Source organism: Sorex araneus, chromosome 9, assembly GCF_027595985.1.
Source record: "Sorex araneus isolate mSorAra2 chromosome 9, mSorAra2.pri, whole genome shotgun sequence".
NCBI classification, from domain to species: domain Eukaryota; kingdom Metazoa; phylum Chordata; class Mammalia; order Eulipotyphla; family Soricidae; genus Sorex; species Sorex araneus.
The window spans coordinates 17,669,229-17,688,216 of record NC_073310.1 but is presented as its reverse complement, the minus strand read 5'-3'; the positions used below and the strand labels follow the sequence as shown (position 1 = coordinate 17,688,216).

At 38.9% G+C, this 18,988-nt stretch overlaps 1 protein-coding gene across 1 annotated transcript in view; it reads right to left on the bottom strand.

Moving 5' to 3' along the window:
• HORMAD2 (HORMA domain containing 2) overlaps positions 1–18,988 on the bottom strand; it is an 83,787-nt gene that overhangs the window by 47,438 nt on the left and 17,361 nt on the right. Inside the window, exons 5-9 of the mRNA XM_004615541.2 lie at positions 17,885–17,905; positions 15,795–15,821; positions 14,171–14,238; positions 13,216–13,367; positions 12,606–12,859 (exon numbers count right to left, since the gene is read on the bottom strand). Coding sequence (XP_004615598.2) covers positions 12,606–12,859; positions 13,216–13,367; positions 14,171–14,238; positions 15,795–15,821; positions 17,885–17,905 — 522 coding nt within the window. The remainder of the gene's footprint in view (positions 1–12,605; positions 12,860–13,215; positions 13,368–14,170; positions 14,239–15,794; positions 15,822–17,884; positions 17,906–18,988) is intronic.

Genomic DNA, 18,988 nt, shown 5'->3' with positions numbered 1-18,988 from the left:
TGAGATGGTTAAGTGTTAGTGAGGATGTGGAGGAAGTCTCACACACTGCTCGTGGGAATGTAAAATAGTAAAGTCACTTTAGACAAAATTTTTGGAGGCTATCAAATAATCAACCATTGAATTACCATATGCCAGCAATGCCACCTCTAAGTAGCTAGCCAAGAAAAGCAAAAATAGGAAATCAGAAAGAACTTTATGTGAATTACTCATGATAGTCAAAAGGTAGAAATAACCCAAATGTCCATTACTGATGAATGGATAAACAAAGCACGGAATATCTAAATTATGGGACATTATATAGCAATGAAAAGGAATTAAAATAGATTTATGTTCCAACATGAGTGAAACTTGAAAATATATAACCATCATGTCATCTCCCTAGCACTGAATTGCACTGTAAACAGGAAAATTGTATGGTATATATATATTGTATCTCAATAAAGCCAATAAAAAACATTGTAAAATTAGAATTATACATTGTGGTAGACTTTTGCCTCTTCATTTAACATAATATATCTGCAATTGATTTAATGTTATGTCATTATTTCTTTTATTCATTTTTAAATGTTCATGGAAATGCTCAGGGGTTACTCCTGGCTCCGCACTCAGGAATTATTCCTGGCTGTGCTTGGAGGAGCACATAGGGTGCCAGGGATTCAGCTGGAGCTGAGTGCAAGATAAGCACCTTATCCATTGTACTACCTCTCAGGCCCCTCTTTTTATTTTTTTATTGTATAGCACAGCAGGTTAGGGCATTTGCCTTGCACGCGGCCGACCCTTGTTTGATTCCTCCGCCCCTCTCAGAGAACCAGCAAGCTACTGAGAGTATCTCACCCGCACAGCAGAGCCTGGCAGGCTACCCATGGTGTATTCAATATGCCAAAAATAGTAACAAGTCTCACAATGGAGACGTTACTGGTGCCCACTCGAGCAAATCGATGAGCAATGGAATAACAGTGGTACAGTGATGCTTTTTTTTTTTTTGCTTTTTGGGTCACACCCGGCGATGCACAGGGGTCACTCCTGGCTCATGCACTCAGGAATTACTCCCGCCAGTGCTCGGGGGACCATATGGGATGCTGGATTCGAACCCAGGTTGGCCGTGTGCAAGGCAAACGCCCTACCCGCTGTGCTATCACTCCAGCCCCACAGTGATACTTTTATTACTATTATTATTATTATTTTGATTTTGAGCCATACCCAGATATGCTTAGGGGGCCTTCCTGCCTTCCTGTCTCCCTGCCAACCTCCCTCCCTTCCAAGTTTTTCGAGGTGCTCAGAGCTTACTCCTGGGGAAGCTAGGTGGACCATAGATCGTGCAGGCATTCATCAAACCCATGTTGGCCACATGCAAGGAGAGAACCTGCCCTATCCACTGTATTATTGCCCTGGACCTTAGTTTCTTTTTGTTTTAAGTCTATGCATTTCCCTAACAATTTAGATGTATGTTTCTAGTTTGGGGAGATTATGAATAAAGCTACTATAAATATTTGTATACATGTTTTTGTGAAAACAGAGGTTATCACTGCACTGTAATTTCTATTTTAAAGTCCTTATCAGGTAGTTTTTATCTTTGTTGACAATTCTGAGCTTGCTTCTACTGGCTGATTTTCCTTGGCTATGGGTTATTTTTTCTTGCTGCTTTATGTCAGTAAAATTTTACTGGATAAGAATTTTACGTAGTTGAGTATTTGAACTTGCTGGTCTTTTTATAATTTTTTTTTTCTTTTTTGGGTCACATCCAGCAATGCTCAGGGTCTACTCCTGTCTCTGCACTCAGGAATCACTCCTGGCAGTGCTTGGGGGACCATATGGAATGCTGGGAATCGAACCCGGGTTGGCCGCATGCAAGGCAAATGCCCTACCTGCTATGCTATCACTCCAGCCCCAGGCTTGTGCGATAGCACAGCGGGTAGAGGTAGGGCATTTGCCTTGCACGCGGCTGACCCGGGTTCGATTCCTCCGCCCCTCTCGGAGAGCCCAGCAAGCTACTGAGAGTATCTCTCACCCGCACGGCAGAGCCTGGCAAGCTACCCATGTGTATTCGATATGCCAGAAACAATAACAAGTCTCACAATGGAGACATTACTGGTGCCACTCGAGCAAATCGATGAGCAATGGGATGACAGTGATATAGTGATACAGGTCTTTTTCTAAAAAGTGTTGTTGGCAGGCAGATAAGCTTGATCTTTTTGAGGCTTTTTTCTAAGCTGTTAAATAAAGTTTAGAGGTTTTCATTAAAGAGTTTTAATTCTCAGCTGGAGTTCTCTACTGAAAGATAATGTCCAACAAGTTCTCTCTAATTAACTGTTCATAATGTGAATTTCCTGATCTGTGAGAGCTCTAGGAATATTTTAGCTTACATTTTCCCCAACAGTTTTCTTTGTCCAGTCTTGTAGGAAATCCAACCCATACTGAGAAGCTGAAAATTCAATTCTGTACTTTTTTCCCCCGAGTTCAGAGATCACTCCTGACAGTTCCAGGGACCATGTGGGGCACTGAGAATTAAGCGTGGGCAGGCTGCTTGCAAGGCAGCCCACTGTACACTGTCTTTCTCTCTCTCTCTCTCTCTATATATATATGTATATATGTATATATATATATATATATATATCTTTCTGGCCTCAATCAAATATATTAGAGGAGGCTCCTTTGCTGATTTCTGGATCTCTTTTTCACTTTGTCTCTTTTGATCTTTTGACACTCTGTACTCAACTGCCTCTGCTTCCTCAAATTCCAAATTCCGTTCCTCAAACTTGTAAAACTCATGTACTGCTTGAACTCTTACCACCACCTCACCTTATCTCACCCCAAACACTGGTGGTTCAGAAAATGACTTGTTACAGAAACTAAGGGTAATTTTAAGGTCCATCTAGTTTCCCCTCTATCTGGGATCATAGTTCTGCAATTCCTGTTGTCTAAGAGCTGAAAACATGGTTCTTGTATTTTGTTTATTTTTTTCTTTTTTGTTTTTGTTTTGTTCTGTTGGCCCACATCTTGTGATACTCAGGGTTACTCCAGGCTCTGTACTATTGCCCTGGGCCTTTTTCTTTTTGTTTTAAATTTATCATTTCCCACCCCTACCCCCAAATTTGAATGTTTCCAATTTGGGGAAATTATAAATAAAGCTACTATAAACATTTGTATACATGTTTTTGTGAAAATAGAAGCTATCACTACACTGCAATTGCTATTTTAAAGTCCCTATCAGAAGATTTTATCTTTGGTGACATTTCTGAGCCCAGAATTACTAAAAAATTACTCCTGGCAGTGCACAGGGGACCATATGGATGTCAGAGATCAAACCAGTGTCGCCTGTGTGCAAGGCAAGTTCCCTACCTGCTATACTCTCTCCAATCCCATATTTTGTCTATTTTCATAATTGTTTATAGCTAGAGAACAAGTCTATTAGATTATTCCTTCATGACTGGAACTATAATTTGATCATTCTATAGTATTTTTCATATTTTGTGGAATTTTTGTTTGCTTGTCTTTCTTTTTGGGCCACATTTGGAGATGCTCAAGGATTACTCCTGGCTCTGCATTCAAAAATTACTTCTGGGCCGGAGCGATAGCACAGCGGGTAGGGCGTTTGCCTTGCACGCAGCTGACCCAGGTTCGATCCCCGGCATCCCATATGGTCCCCCAAGCACCGCCAGGAGTAATTCCTGAGTGCAAGGCCAGGAGTAACCCCTGAGCATCGCTGGGTGTGACCCAAAAAGCAAAAAAAAAAATTAATTCTGGCAGTGCTCAGGAGACCATATAGGATGCCAGGGATTGAACCCAGGTTGCCCATGTGCCAAGTCAAACATCCTATGCTCCATCCTATCTCTCTGGTCCCTCTTTTGTGGGATTTTTATATTCTCCCCTACATGAAAGAATATATGACTTCACAGATTGTTTATGAGCTTTGGAATCAGAGATATGTAAGATTCAAATATTTATTCTAATTCTTTTAGCTGGAAAACCTTAGACATGTTACCTAATGTCTAGAACTTCTGTTTCTTCTGTTATAACATGTTATGCAAAGTTGATGGAATTAATCAAAACTATGATTCTCTATAGCCTTTTGTAGTACTTAATGTTGGTTTTTACCATTTACACAACAGCTATTTGTTAATATTTCATTTCTCCTAAGCAATTTTGAATCAGGGATTTGACCTATTTATCTGTGAATGATATCTTTATAGATGACTCAAGCATGGATTTAAATTTATTGACTAGATGCTGATAAAATATAGACGTAATATTATAGACTACTACATTCTCATCACTATGAACTTCATGTAGGCTTGCTAAATATTAAAATAGGGTCATTAATTATAATGTTCCTATTTGTTCTGAATTTGGTTATCAAAGCAGGACTCTCCATGATGCAGGAAGAAATTTGAGGTGGTGTTTCCATTAAGTATATACTTCTGTTTCTATCTATTTTCTTTTGGTTTTGGAGTACTCAGGGACTATTCCTAGTACAGGGTTTAGGGCCTCTCCCTAACCCTATAATGCTTAGGGGACTAAGCAGAACTGGGGGTTGAGCCCAGGCTTCTAGCATGTAAAGCATCGGCAGTGATCCTTTGACTTTATCCCTGGCCCTGTCTAGCTGGCTCTTTGCAACTGTCCAAAGAGCTGATCTTCTGAATTTTGGGGCTGGAGCAATAGCATAGAGGTAGGTCGTTTGCCTTGCATGCGGCCGACCCGGGTTCAATTCCTCCACCCCTCTCAGAGAGCCCGGCAAGTTACCGAGAGTATCTCGCCTGCACGGCAGAGCCTGGCAAGCTACCCGTGGCGTATTCAACATGCCAGAAATAGTAACAAACAAGCCTCACAATGGAGACATTACTGGTGCCTGCTCGAGCAAATCAATGAGCAATGGGATGACAATGACAGTGACAGTGAATAAAAGCTAAATTAATTATTCTTGTTATTAATTGCTAATGTCTGTATTTGGTAAGCTCATTTGCTTATCAATAGATAATTTAGCTTGAAATGGAAAGTTAGAGGCAAATATAACTATTAGAAAAAGTATGATTATCATTGATTATCATTCTAGATAATTAGCATTATCATTACTTTCCCCCCCCCAATGTACAGCTAACTCTCAAAAAAGTTCATTTTGAGGAATTCTACCTTAGGTCAGAGGTATAGTACAGGACAGAGATACAGTATAGTACAGGTACTTGCTCTGCATACGGTGACCCTGGTTCAAATCTCCAGAACTTCATATGGACCCCTGAGCACAGTGAGGAGAAAGCCTTGAGCTGCACTGAGTGGGACCCAAAAACAAATGAATAAAGAGAGTGACCCAAAACCAAATGAACAAAGAGAGAGAGAGAGAGAGCAGAGAGAGAGAGAGAGAGAGAGAGAGAGAGAGAGAGAGAGAGAGAGAGAGAGAGAGAGAAGGGAAGTCGGGGGGAAGGAGGAAGGAAGGAAGGAAGGAAGGAAGGAAGGAAGGAAGGAAGGAAGGAAGGAAGGAAGGAAGGAAGGAAGGAAGGAAGGAAGGGAGGGAGGGAGGGAGAAAAATCTTAGTTTAAATAGAACCTAACATTATACTGGTTTTAGCATAATGACAACATTGTATTATTACAGACTATTACAGACTTCTTTTTTGATTAACCAAACAGGGCAGTCTCAGATTTACTCCTTTTTTCTTTTCCTTTGGTTTTTGGCAGTATTGAGGGGATCAGAGGCTACTTCCAGCTCAGTGACCAGCGTATAGGTGCTATTCCTGGCTCAGCGTTCAGAGGTTGCTTTCAGCAGTGCTCAGGGACTATGGTATCAAAACTGGACCCCTTACATGCAAAGCACATACTCCAGCCTGTTGAGTCATCTCCCAGTCTAGTCTTACTCTTTCATTAAAAAACAAAACATTTTTTTTATTGCTAAGATCTAGTAATAGTGGTATCTAAAGTGTTCCTACTTAAGATTACTCACTCTGTTATTTCTGCTATATGTATAAATACACTCTTTTATCATGTAAATGACACATACAAAGATCATCACTGTGGCTCTTATCAGTCACAATAGGAAGAAAATAATTTCTGATATTTTATATGATTCATATTAAAAACAAATGACATATAAGATTTATGGGAAAGTCTACCAACTTTCATTTCTTTCTGTATTGTTAACAGAGGATAACAATTGTATTCTGTAATACAAAATGGAGAAAATAATTGAGTGCTCTATTCTATTTAATAAAAAGAACCTCTATAAAAAGAACTTTAAGCCTATGATGAAGAGAGGAGAAGTGTAGTTTTTAAGGCTGAATTTTTCTGTAAATAATGTGCCTCCACAAATGTTTTCAATGATCAGCCCCGCTTCTAAGAACCTAAGATATTCTTTCCAATACTACATTTTATCAACCAAGGCATATAAGTTTCATGAGATGTGATGCTAGAAAATCATCAGATCATACTCCAAAAATGCAAAGCTTCAGTCAGTGGGACAATACAGATTATTTTTCAATTAGTGGAACAAAACAGCTTCTAAATGAAAAGTCTCTTGGATTCTTCTGGGGACACACCTAAAGTGCTCAGGGCTTATATCTGGTAGGCTCAGGGACAATGGGATCCTGGAGATCTAACCTGGGTCCGCTGCATTCAAGATAAGCACCTTACCCACTGTATTATCTCTACTCCTCAAGTATGTTGTTTTAATTCTCTGGATGGAATAAAACAAAAGTAATTATAAGTAATTCCTAAAATACCTCTCTAGTGCACACCTACATGAACCCAGTTACTTAGACACCAGTATAACTTTCATTCTAATTTCTCAAAAACAAAGTCAAATCATTTTCACCTAAATTAAATGTGCCTGTACTAAAGTGTGAGAAATGAACCTCATACAGTGAAAAAAAGTATAACCGTGTCAGCTACATGTTATAACATATGCATTCTTTTGTGGAATTTATCAGAAGAAAAAAATCTCAAAATATTATTTTAACTTTAAATGAGACACACATCTGTGAAGGATACAAGCCAATTTGAGGGAATATGGGCCTCTGAAGAGGGGGAGCCCAGGGGCCCATTCCACTGATTCTCAATCAACAGGGCTAGGGGCAGAGTGATAGCACCTGAGGAAATGGTGCTGCTCAGGCATTGTAGTACTAAAGAGTACCTGGGCCACCCCAACAGTGCTCAGGGGCCTCCAGGGCTACATCTGACACTGCTTGAGGTCTCAAAGGATTGCACTTGGGAATGCTCAGGGAAAATCAATCCAGGTGGTGCCAGGATTCAAACTGGGATCAGTCTCATGCATGTAAGACATGTGCCTTAGTTCCATACTATGTCACTGCCTCCAAACTCTTTTTGTTTGTTTTGGGGCCACATCTGTTGGTGTTGAGGGCTACTCTGAGCTCAGGAACCATATGCAGTGCTAGGAATTCAATTAGGGTCAACTGTATGCAGGCAAGAAGCTTGACCCCATACCATCTCTCTGGCAACAATGAATTTAATTCCACTTGGAAAATAGTGGACATACACTTAGAAAGCAAATAGTTCATTATAGCTCGGTCAAGTGATAAACTATTGATTTGGTTCTTCAACAAAAGTTGTGGCAAACAGAGAGATAGTATAGTGGGTAAGGTGCTTGTCTTGCATGCATCAACTTGGATTCCATCCCTGGAATTGCATGTCTTCCAAGCCCCACCAGAAATAATCTCTAGCACAGAATAAGGAATAAACTCTGGACACAGCAAGGCATGGTAAAAAATTTTTTTAAAAGAAAGAAAACAATAGGCGCATATGCTGCCTGAGCCCATGTGCTGCTTGTGCCCACGTGGCTGAGCACATGTGTCCCCCGAATCTCCCCCCTTGAGATGTGTACTTTCATGCTTTCATACTTTTATGTCTAAAGCTCAGTTATGTGTAGGGGCTTCCTCCACCCTTGGAGAAGCCTGCATTCTCTCTTGAGCGCGTTATTCTTACTATTCTCTCTCCCACTTATCCCTTGCTCCTTCCCTCAGAAACCTCCAAATAAAATCTATTTACTTCAAAAAAAAAAAAAGAAATAAAACAATAGTTGTTAACACTTGGCTGTGGATGCAACTCAGAGGCAGAATGCTTGCCTGCTTGAATGAGGCCCTGGCACACCCACTGGGTTCCTGGCAGCACAAATATAAGGGGGGAGTGTGGCTATGACAGAGCACATGTCTAACATGTCTGAGGCCCTGTGTTCAATCTTCTGGACTGAGAATTGGAGGCATATTTGGAGTCAGGCACACCTGGCAGTGCTCAGAGCTTTCTTCTGGTTCTGCACCACCTACAGAGAAAATTATTGGAGAGCTAATACAGGGGTTAAGGTATTTGCTTCGCTAACAGTTAATCCTGATTCATACCAGCACCATGTATGGTCCCCTGAACATAACCAGGAGTAAGAAAGCCAGGAGGAAGCCCTGAGCACTGCTGAAGGTGACCCCAAAACCAAAAGAAAAAAGAAAAGAACAGAAAGTAGGATGGGAGGGAGGGAGGGAGAAAAGGAGAAAGGAAAGAAGGAAGGAAGAAAGCAAAGAAGCAAGGAAGCAAGAAAGGAGATTAAAAAAGGAAGGCCTGAAGGAAGAGAAAGATGGAGGGAAAGCAGAAGAAAAACTCGTGACTCTTAGTACAATACAAAATTCTCTTGCCCTTAGTGTATCCTCAAAAAATGTATCTGTATGAAATTATTTATGCTATTGTTAATATGTTACAGTTAAAACATACCATTCTCCATCAAGAGTTCTAGGTAAAAATAACAGAAAAAAATCCTGTAAAGTATCTAACAACAATTTCTAAAATAAAGGTACAAAGACTCATAAGGTTTTCAGAAAACTATAAAATTATAACATATGAACCGCTATCTAAATTTTCTATTAAAGTGAGTTTTGTTGAAATATTGTATGCAATCAAAGTGAAAGTAAAGTGAAATTTATTAGTTACACAGGCTGGCGGGGGCTAAGGGCGGGGGGGGGGGCCAGGGGCGTGGGGGGGTTAGGGGTGTGGGGGTGCGGGGTGGAGCTATACTGGGATTCTTGGTGGTGGAATATGTGCACTGGTGAAGGGATGGGTATTCGAGCATTGTATAACTGAGATTTAAACCTGAAAACTTTGTAACTTTCCACATGGTGACTCAATAAAAAATTAAAAATAAATAAATAAATAAATAAAACACAACATGGATACTTCCCCATAAGGAAGATATATCTACCATTTGAACATTAAAGAAAAACTAGGAGATGGACTGATGTTGACCTACTAAATCTGTCACTTTTTTTTAATAAACATGAGTGGGAAAAAAACTTCTGAAACAACATTTTCTCCCTCCCTCCCTCCCTCCCTCCCTCCCTCCTTCCCTCCCTCCCTCCCTCCCCCCTCCCTCCCTCTCTCCCCCCCTCTGTCTCTCTTTCTCTCTCTCTCTTTCTCTCTCTCTATCATGTATATAACCCAAAGGACACTGAATAAATAGGCACTGGATTTCTAAATAAATAAATAAATAAATTTTCTATTAAAATATTCCCCCAATAAACATTAATTCCCAAAGACCTAAATGGTGTATTAAACTAGGACAATTATTCTCTAAAATCTAGCTTGTTTGTTTTGGGGCCATACCCAACAGCACTCAGGACTTACTCCTGGCTCTATGCTCAGGGATCACTCCTGGTGGGCTCAGAAAACCGTATGGGGTGTCAGGGATTGAACCTGGGTTTGCTGTGTACAAGGCAAATGCCGTACCCACTGTGCTATCTCTCTGGCACTCTAAAATCAGTTTCTTGAACTACAGGTTGTGACCCACATAGCTTTTTAACATTTCCTTTAAAATATTTTTGTTTATGATTTATTATTAGTAAATGTTCTTATTTGTTTTATCTCTGGCCTGGTATATCTATTTTATATATTTATATAAATATCTGGGGTTATGTAAAAATTTCTTAGACCAAGGTGGACCACAAGTAAAGAGAGTTTAAGAAACATTGCTCTAAATTATATTTTTGCAACATAAATCCTTCATCTTTTTATAGTATGTGTCAGTAATAAAAATTCTTTTAATTAGTCTAGGTAAAACTAATTCTACAAGAAACAAGTACATTCCCATAAACATTTAGATTTAGCATAAGAGTTAAATAAGATTTTACAGGACTTTACAGGACTAATTCCAAAATTGTTACCATGTAAAACAATGTGTTGATTACTACCATAGAGGTGAGTTCTTTAAGAAAAGCCTACCTTGGGGCTGGAGCAATAGTACAATGGGTAAGCATTTTGCCTTGCATGTAAGCAACCAAGTTCGATCTCCAGCACTCCATATGAACCCACAAGCCTTGTGAAGAATGATCCCTGAGTGCAAAGCCAGGAGTAAGCCCTGAGCACTATCAGATGTGGCACAAAATTAATAAAAAGAAAAAGCCTACCCAGGGACTAAGGATGTGACCCAATAGATGTATGAGATCCTGGGTTAATCCCCTGCACTATAATGATGATGATGGTGATGATGATAATAATAAAGAAGCCCATACAGGAGTTTTGCTCTAGAATATATGTCTACAGCTAACTGATCAGTTGTCTACAGCAGAGAAAACAGGCCCTACTTCTCAGAGTACTGAGATAGGCTCAGTGTGTTTTTATAGTCTTATTAGCAAGATCTTAAGCCAAAATCTTCTCTGTTAGAAAGAAAGGCTATTCTTGAGGCTTTGCAGAGGTAAAGAACATGACAAGGACTACATATGTTCCCCCTGAGCACTACCAGGAGTGATCCCTAGCCAGAAGTAAACCCTTAGCCCACTGGGGCCCAAACACCACCCCCTCAAAAATAGAAAAGAAGAATATAAAAAGCTAACACATTTCACAAAAAGAAGACCTTGAATTTTGCTGATGAACATACAAAAAGATGCTCTCTTCATTACTCATTAGGGAAATGAAAATTAAAACCACAAAGCCATATCGCATTGTACACCCACCATCACAGCTAAAATCAAAAAGGTGGAAAATGCCAAGGGTTGGTGAGGATGTGGAGTAACCACAACTGTCAGACATTGCTGATGAGTATACAATTTGACACAACCATTTTGGAATATGGTTTGCAGTATTAAAACTAGATATGCAAACATCCTTTCACCCACTTCTAGTCCTAGCAACACTAGTTCCTACCAGAAATTTGTACATATTTTAGAATAGTATATTGAAAGTAGTTAAATATAAGAAAGTCAATAAGTACGTCCATGAAAAATGCTCTGCATCACTTATTATCAGGGAAATGCAAATCAGGACAACCATGAGATATCACCTCACATTAGTGAGACTGGCACATGTCACAAAGAACAAAAACAACCAGTGTTTGCAGGATGTGAAGGAAAATGGAACTCTCATCCACTCAAAACTAATATTGTAAATTCTTCATTATTATCATCACCACCCTCATCCATTCAAAACTAAAAATTAAGCTTCCGTATAACCCAGAAATTCCACTTCTGGGAATCTACACCAAGGACCTAAAAATTTTATTTAGAAAACATATTTGTGCTCCTATGTTCATTGCAGTACTACTGATAGCCAAAATCTGAACAAGTCAAGCATCCAAGAACAGATGACTGTTAAAGAAAACTTGGTATACAGTGGAATACTTCTCAGCTATAAGAAAAGATTAAATTGTGCATTTTTTCACTGCGTGAGTGGAGCTGGAGGTTATCAGTGCTGAGCAAAGTTAGCCAGAAGGAGGAGAGAAACAGAATGACTACTCTCATATGTGGCATACACAGAAGCATAGTAAGGGAGCAACAAATGGCCAAAGGCAACAGAACCTGAAAACTGGTCTATAGAACTGGGTTTACTATAGCAAGGAACATGGAGGTTCGGGGGGCAGGGGGGTGGGGTAGTGTGGAGAGAAGCTGTCAGTCTGGTGGGGGGTATGGGGTTGGAACATTTCATGCATGAAATCCTATTATTATCACTATTGTAAATTATGGTGACTAAAATAATTTGTAAATAGTAAACTTCTCAAATGCCCATCAACAGTAGAATGTATTAACTGTGAGAATGGTTTATAACAATCTAACAAAAATATATATACAGACATATATATTTAAAGTTGAGCAAAAAATGTGCACATTCTATGATTTCACACCTAGAATTTTTTTTGTTTTTGTTTTGGTGTCACATCCAGCAGTGCTCAGGGTTACCCCGGCTCTGAATTCAGGGATCACTGCTGGTGAGTACAGGGGATCATATGGGGTGCTGGAGATCGAACCCAGGTTGATTCTGTGCAAGGCAAACACATTATCTGCTATACTGTTCCTATGGTCACTGGAATATTTTTTTAATCCTTAAAATGTTACTACACTTGAAAGAAAGAAAATTCAAAGATTTCTAAATTCATAGGTAACTTGTATGAAGAAGTATATCGGAAAGTCTTGACTTTTTTTTTTACGTATGTACCATTTCCTCTAACAAAGTAAATTTTCTTCTTAAAATCAGTACTTTTTAAAAATAAATACTGCTTAAGGTAGGAGCTAGTTTTGTTTCATTCTTTATACCTGGTATATTCCACAGAACTCTGTTACTATGACATGATTAGCAGAGAAACTAAATGTCAGCTGTGCTTAGTTGAAGCTATGGAGGGTTAATAAAGCTTTTCCTTACGTGATTGTTACATTCCTCTTCTTCCTCATCATAGTCTAAACCCTGGTGGGCAATCTTTGTAGTGCTTCTCTCCTGAAAGAGTTGGCTGCCAAAATCATATACTCTGGTGGCCTCAGTTGTAACTTTCACTTTCATGCTATGAAAGCCAGTGGAAACCAGTCCTACTTGCAGATTTAAGGGCTGTCCCTCAAATAGCAGAAAGTGTGAGTTAGGGTCTTCTTTAAAACCAGGGGGTTGATAATCACGTGGGGTCACTGCAAAACGAAAAGGAAAGAAAAATGTGAGTTTTTAGAGCCAGTCAAATAATATTTCTTTTTTTTCTTTTCTTTTTTTCTTTTTGGGTCACACCTGGCAATGCACAGGGGTCACTCCTGGCTCTGCACTTAGGAATTACCCCTGGCGGTGCTCAGGGGACCATATGGGATGCTGGGAATTGAACCCAGGTCAGCCGCGTGCAAGGCAAATGCCCTACCCGCTGTGCTATTGTTCCAGCCCCTCAAATAATATTTCATGGGTAGCAAGGGATCTCTTTCAGGTGCTTCTAAAATGCTTCTATTTGCATATAATATTTAACACTTAAAAAAGTAATTAAACTAGAGGTCTCTACTACCTGCATTATAGTAGCGGAGTTTCATGGTAAGTATGACATCATTAGGAAGGGGTCCAAGATTCTGCATCAGCATATACAATTTACGGATCAGAAGAATACTGGCTTTCTTAATATTTTCATTGTGTGTCCCACTTGCAAAGTTTATATCACTACTGCAATCACATAGAAAAACAGTTTATTTTCCAATTGTATGTAATGTTGAGAAACTATTCTGAAAGAACAAAACTTAAAGAAAAATTTACTATTATTGGGATTAGAGCATAGTACAGCAGGTCAGGTGTTTGTCTTGCACATGGCTGCCTTGGGTTCAATCCCCAGGACCCCTGTGGTTTCCCGATCCTGCTAGAATTAATCCCTGAGCACAGAGTCAGGATTAAGCTCTGAGCACTGCTGGGTGGAGCCAAAAAATTTAGTGTAGCACTGTAGCACTGCTGTCCCGTCGTTCATCGATTTGCTCGAGTGGGCACCAGTAACATCTCCATTGTGAGACTTGTTGTTACTGTTTTTGGCATATCGAATATGCCACAGGGAGCTTGCCAGGTTCTGCCATTCGGGAGGGATACTCTCGGTAGCTTGCCGGGCTCTCCAAGGGAGACTGAGGAATCAAACCCAGGTCAGTGTATGCAAGGCAAATAGCCCTACCCGCTGTGCTACAGCTCCAATATAAATGTTTTGTATTTGCACTGCTGCTACACCATGAAGAACAAAACACAGGTGTGGCCTCCAAACACACCCCAAACAAAGAAAAAACAAAACAAAAAACACAACCCAACTACAAAACAAAACAAAACAAAAACAACCAAAAATTATCTTATTTTGGTTAGATTTTCTTTTCCTTGAGGGAGTAGGATTGGTAGGGAAGTTAGTTACAAAGGCAAGACATATCTATAGCCCCCAAAAGCTTTTCAACACAGTCCCACACATTTTTCACATTCATTAAACAATTAGGTACTACCTGTCAAAATCCATAGTGGCTCCTCCTTCTGCATATCTGAATTTGAACTGGTATACCTCAGTCACTTTCTAGAAGCATCAAAAGAAACAGAGAAAGTAATTGCTTTAAAAAAAAATAAAAAGCCAGAAGGCTGGAAGCTCAAAGGGCTGAGAGCACATGCTTTTTTTTTTTTTTTTTTTTTTTGGCTTTTTGGGTCATACCTGGAGATGCTCAGGGGTCACTCCTGGCTCTATACTGAGGAATTACTCCTGGTGTTGCTTGGAGGACCATATGGGATGCCAGGGATCAAACCCAGATCAGCTGCATGCAAGGCAAACACCCTATCTGCTGTACTGTCACTCCAGCCCCAAGCACATGCTTTGTATGCAGGAGCCTGAGGTTTTATTCTCATCTATACATAGTCCCACAAACACCACCTTATCAAATTAATAATTGAATAACATTTTATTCTTTATTTAACCATTGGTTTACAGTACTATACAATATTTAAGAGCATAGTTTAACGGATGTTGAACATATGTACTATAACATATCCACTACAAAAGTTCCAATACTGTTCACTCACCACTATTGAATTGTGCTACCCTTGTTTCCATATTCCCTCCCCTTCTATTACAAAAAACAAAACAAAAAACACAACCCATTCTTTTCAGAGTCTGAGTTATTTGGGAGGTATTTCATTAGTTCATTTGTTTTATTTATTTCACATATGAGTGAAACTGCCCAGTTTATTAGTCTTTCTAAATTATTTCATTTAGGAACATTTTCATTGCATACTTGTTATACTTCCTACATAACTGTTTGTTTCACAGTATTATAATATTCAGGAAAATATTATAGCATTCAACATGCTTTGGTTTTGTTTTCAGATTTTGGGCCACACCTGGTGGTGCTCAGGAGGTACTCCCAGCTCACTGCTCAGGGATCACTCTTGGCCATGCTCAGAGAACTAAGTGGTGCCAGAAGCATATCCAGGCCTGTCATATACAAAACACATATTCTAGCCCTTTGCACATTCTTCAGCCCCTACAACATAGTAAATATCTAACTTGTGCCAGATACTAGAGTCATAGTGGTGACCATGAAAGAAAAGATCACTGTTTTTCTAAAATATACAAGCCAGTAGGAAAGACAATGGATAAGCGTACAAATAATAAGAGAATTTAAAGTAGGAGGAAGGTATTGTAAACAATATGAAGCAGATGCTGTGATACAGTATAGAATGGAATAGTGCAGTTAGTTTATTAAAAAATATATATATGCACATCCAGAGAGATAATATATGGGTTAAGTATTTTGCCTTGTGTGCAGCTGACCCCAGTTCTATTCTTGAAATCACATATAGTATCTTGTGGCATAAACACTGAGCACAAAGCCAGGAGTAAACCCTGAGAACTGTCAGTTGTAGCCTCAAATCCAAAATAAATAAACAAAACTTGACTGCTCAATTAAAAATTAAGAATGGGTGAATTTTATAATAAAACACATTGAAAAACTTCATTATAAGTTTCTCTATTTTAACATGGTATTAACATATTAATATAATCAATAACCTCTACTCATATATATAATATATATAGTTAAACATAATATGTATATGTTGTCTATACCTCTGTTATCTTACCTCTGGTTCCTTGGGATTTGTGTAAAGCTGTTTAAAAAAAATAGCATTTAGTTTTGAAACTTACATATTATTCCTCACAGAATACATTTTCTATGTGAATAAGCAGTTTGAATTGTGTTAAGTAGTATAAATGTTAGTATTAACATGTTTATATTTCAATATAACAATCACTGTATCATTATCAGCCTGTTGTTCATCGATTTGCTTGAGTGGGCACCAGTAATGTCTTCATTCGTCCTAGCCCTGAGATTTTAGCAGCCTCTCTTTACTCGTCCTTCCCAAAGGTGCCACATTGGAGGCTCTTTCAGGGTCAGGGGGATGAGACCCATCATTGTTACTATTTTTGGCATATCAAATACACCATGGTGAGCTTGCCAGGCTCTGCCGTGCAGACAGGATACTTTTGGTAGCTTGCCGAGTTCTCCAAGAGGGAGAACTAGACAATAAGAGATTGTGCGGCCGCGAATGCTTACGGGAGCTTTGTCTTATAGTCAGAATTGAATTGAATAGAACAGAATTAAATTAAAAGAAATATGTTTTATGAAGAGACAAAATTCTCAACATATGCTTATGGCTGTGGTCTTAGAGTTCTATGATCTATTATTAAGATTTTATTGTAATTAGAAAATATATATGAAGAATTTTCTACCTTCTAAAGAGCTAACATCACTTAGGGCCAGGGATCCTGTGCAGAAGGGAAAACACTTGACTTGGAAGATGATGGCCCCAGTCTGGTCCCAACACTGCATATGGTCCCCTAAGCACCCCTGGGGGGGTACTGCTGAGACAATAAATAATATTATATATCAATGTATCTAAAAGCCAATGGCATCCTCTCACTTTATTTCTATCTTTAACTACATATACTAAAAGAATTCAAGACTCCATCGGGACCAGAGAGATAGTACAGTGGGCAAGGAGCTTGCCTTGCACAGGGTCAACCTGGGTTCTGTCCTTGGCATCCCACATGGTCCCCTGAACATCACCAAGAGTGATTCCTGAATGCAGAGCCAGGAGTAACCTCTGAACATTGTCACTTGTGGTTCAAAAACAAAAACAAAAGAATGAAACAAAACACAAAAAAAGTCTACATTACTTTAGAAACAAAAATTTGAATCTGTAAAGTAACTCAAGAAATGACAGTTTGGGGATGGAAAGATAGCTCAATGGACTAGAGTACATGCTTTGCATGAAGAAGACCTAGTTTGGTTCCTGGCAAACAAAATGTGGTTTCCCAAGCACTTCCAGGAGTGGCAGTGAAATAGGAGAAAGAAGGAAAGAAAGAATGGAAAGAAGGGAGAAAAGGAAGGAAGGAAGGAAGGAAGGAAGGAAGGAAGGAAGGAAGGAAGGAAGGAAGGAAGGAAGGAAGGAAGGAAGGAAGGAAGGAAGAAAAAGGAAGAAAGAGAAAAGAAGGAAGAAAGAGAAAGAAATGAAAAAAAGAGAGAAAAAGAAAGAAAGAAAGAAAGAAAGAAAGAAAGAAAGAAAGAAAGAAAGAAAGAAAGAAAGAAAGAAAGAAAGAAAGAAAGAAAGGGAAAGAAAGAAAAGTTAAAATATTAATTTATTAATTCTTGGGCTGGGGAGAAAACTCAGTGATTAGGGGTGCATGCCTCACATGAACAGGGAACTGAGTTCAGTCCCCACAATGGATGGGCCCACAATACTGCCAGGTTGCAGCTCTTGAGGCCTCAGAACAACAAAAGGTCTGCCCTGGTGCACCCCAATATTCCAGGCTGAGCAGTATCTCATCACCAGGTCTCAGCACTGAACTTTCAGGCCCTATTGGCCAATATGACCACGTGGTGTCCAGGGCCCTGAGAACTACTTAGGAGACCGCTCCCCAAAATGAAGTTCTGATAGCTAATTGATGAAATAGATAGACCATTCTATATATTTGTCTTTGTATTGTAGTATATCAATGACATATATAGTTTCTGATCTTTTATTAAAGCCCTGGATAGATTTTATTACTTTAATCCCAAAAATTCAAGGAACAAATAAATTCAGGGAAGAGACGGGAAAGTACTGTTTTAATATTTGCTTGTCTACAGATAAGAAATGTAGGGCAGAAATGGTATCAACTGTTTACTTACTGTAAGTACTGCCATGTGTAGCTTCAAGAGAAAGGAAAAACTATTGTTATTATATACTCATAGCAATATAATTATTTTCACTGTAGTCTAATTAAAATGATTATAGAGTTTCCAAAGATTTAGGCAGGAAAATATTATATACAGATGGTCAGAAAAAGAAATACAAGTTCTTAATTCACTGTGTCAGTAAGGTAACTCAAAGGGTTAGACTACATGCTTTTGCAGGATGCCCAGGTTCAATCCCTAGCATTACGCATTGCTCCAAACACTGCCAAGAGTGATCCCTGAGCAGTAAGCTAAATGTTAGCCCCTGAGTTACTGGGAATAGCCCAAATAACAAGCAAATAAAAAAACAAAACAAAATTTTCATTCATTTAAGTGCCTATTACATACCCAGGGTTTTTCTAGGGAGACACAGGATGTATAAAAAGAAGATAATTGGCCTTACCCTTTAAGTCATATTCTCATTTAGAAGACAAAAGATACTCAAAATAATTCATTATTGTTAATAAAAATTGAATGTGCTACATATTCTTTAAAAATTGCCTTTTAAAACTAATCTACTAAAATTTAAAAATTAGGTCTGAGAGAAATCATTAAACCCTCCCTTATATATATTTATTTCTATAAGAACATTTTTTATTGAGAGTAATGATATATTTAATCTTTTTTTTTTTTTTTTTTTTTGCTTTTTGTGTCACACCCGGCGATGCACAGGGGTTACTCCTGGCTCTGCACTCAGGAGTCACCCCTGGTGGTGCTCAGGGGACCATATGGGATGCTGGGAATCGAACCCGGGTCGGCCACGTGCAAGGCAAATGCCCTACCCGATGTGCTATTGCTCCAGCCCCTAAGCATTTTTTATGATAGATTTTTAGAAAGATATACAAATAAGAAATTTCCAAAACCATAGTTTCACATCCATTTAGTCACCTTTTTCAATTGAAGGACTAAATCTGTAGTGACACTGTGTGGTTATTTTTGTTACTGCACATAGTTATTTTAACTGCACAATGAAACTCGAATTTATATTGTTAGCACAATCATCACTTCATTCAGCATTCAAAATTTTTGACTCCTTGATCTCAGGAAACATAAAGAATA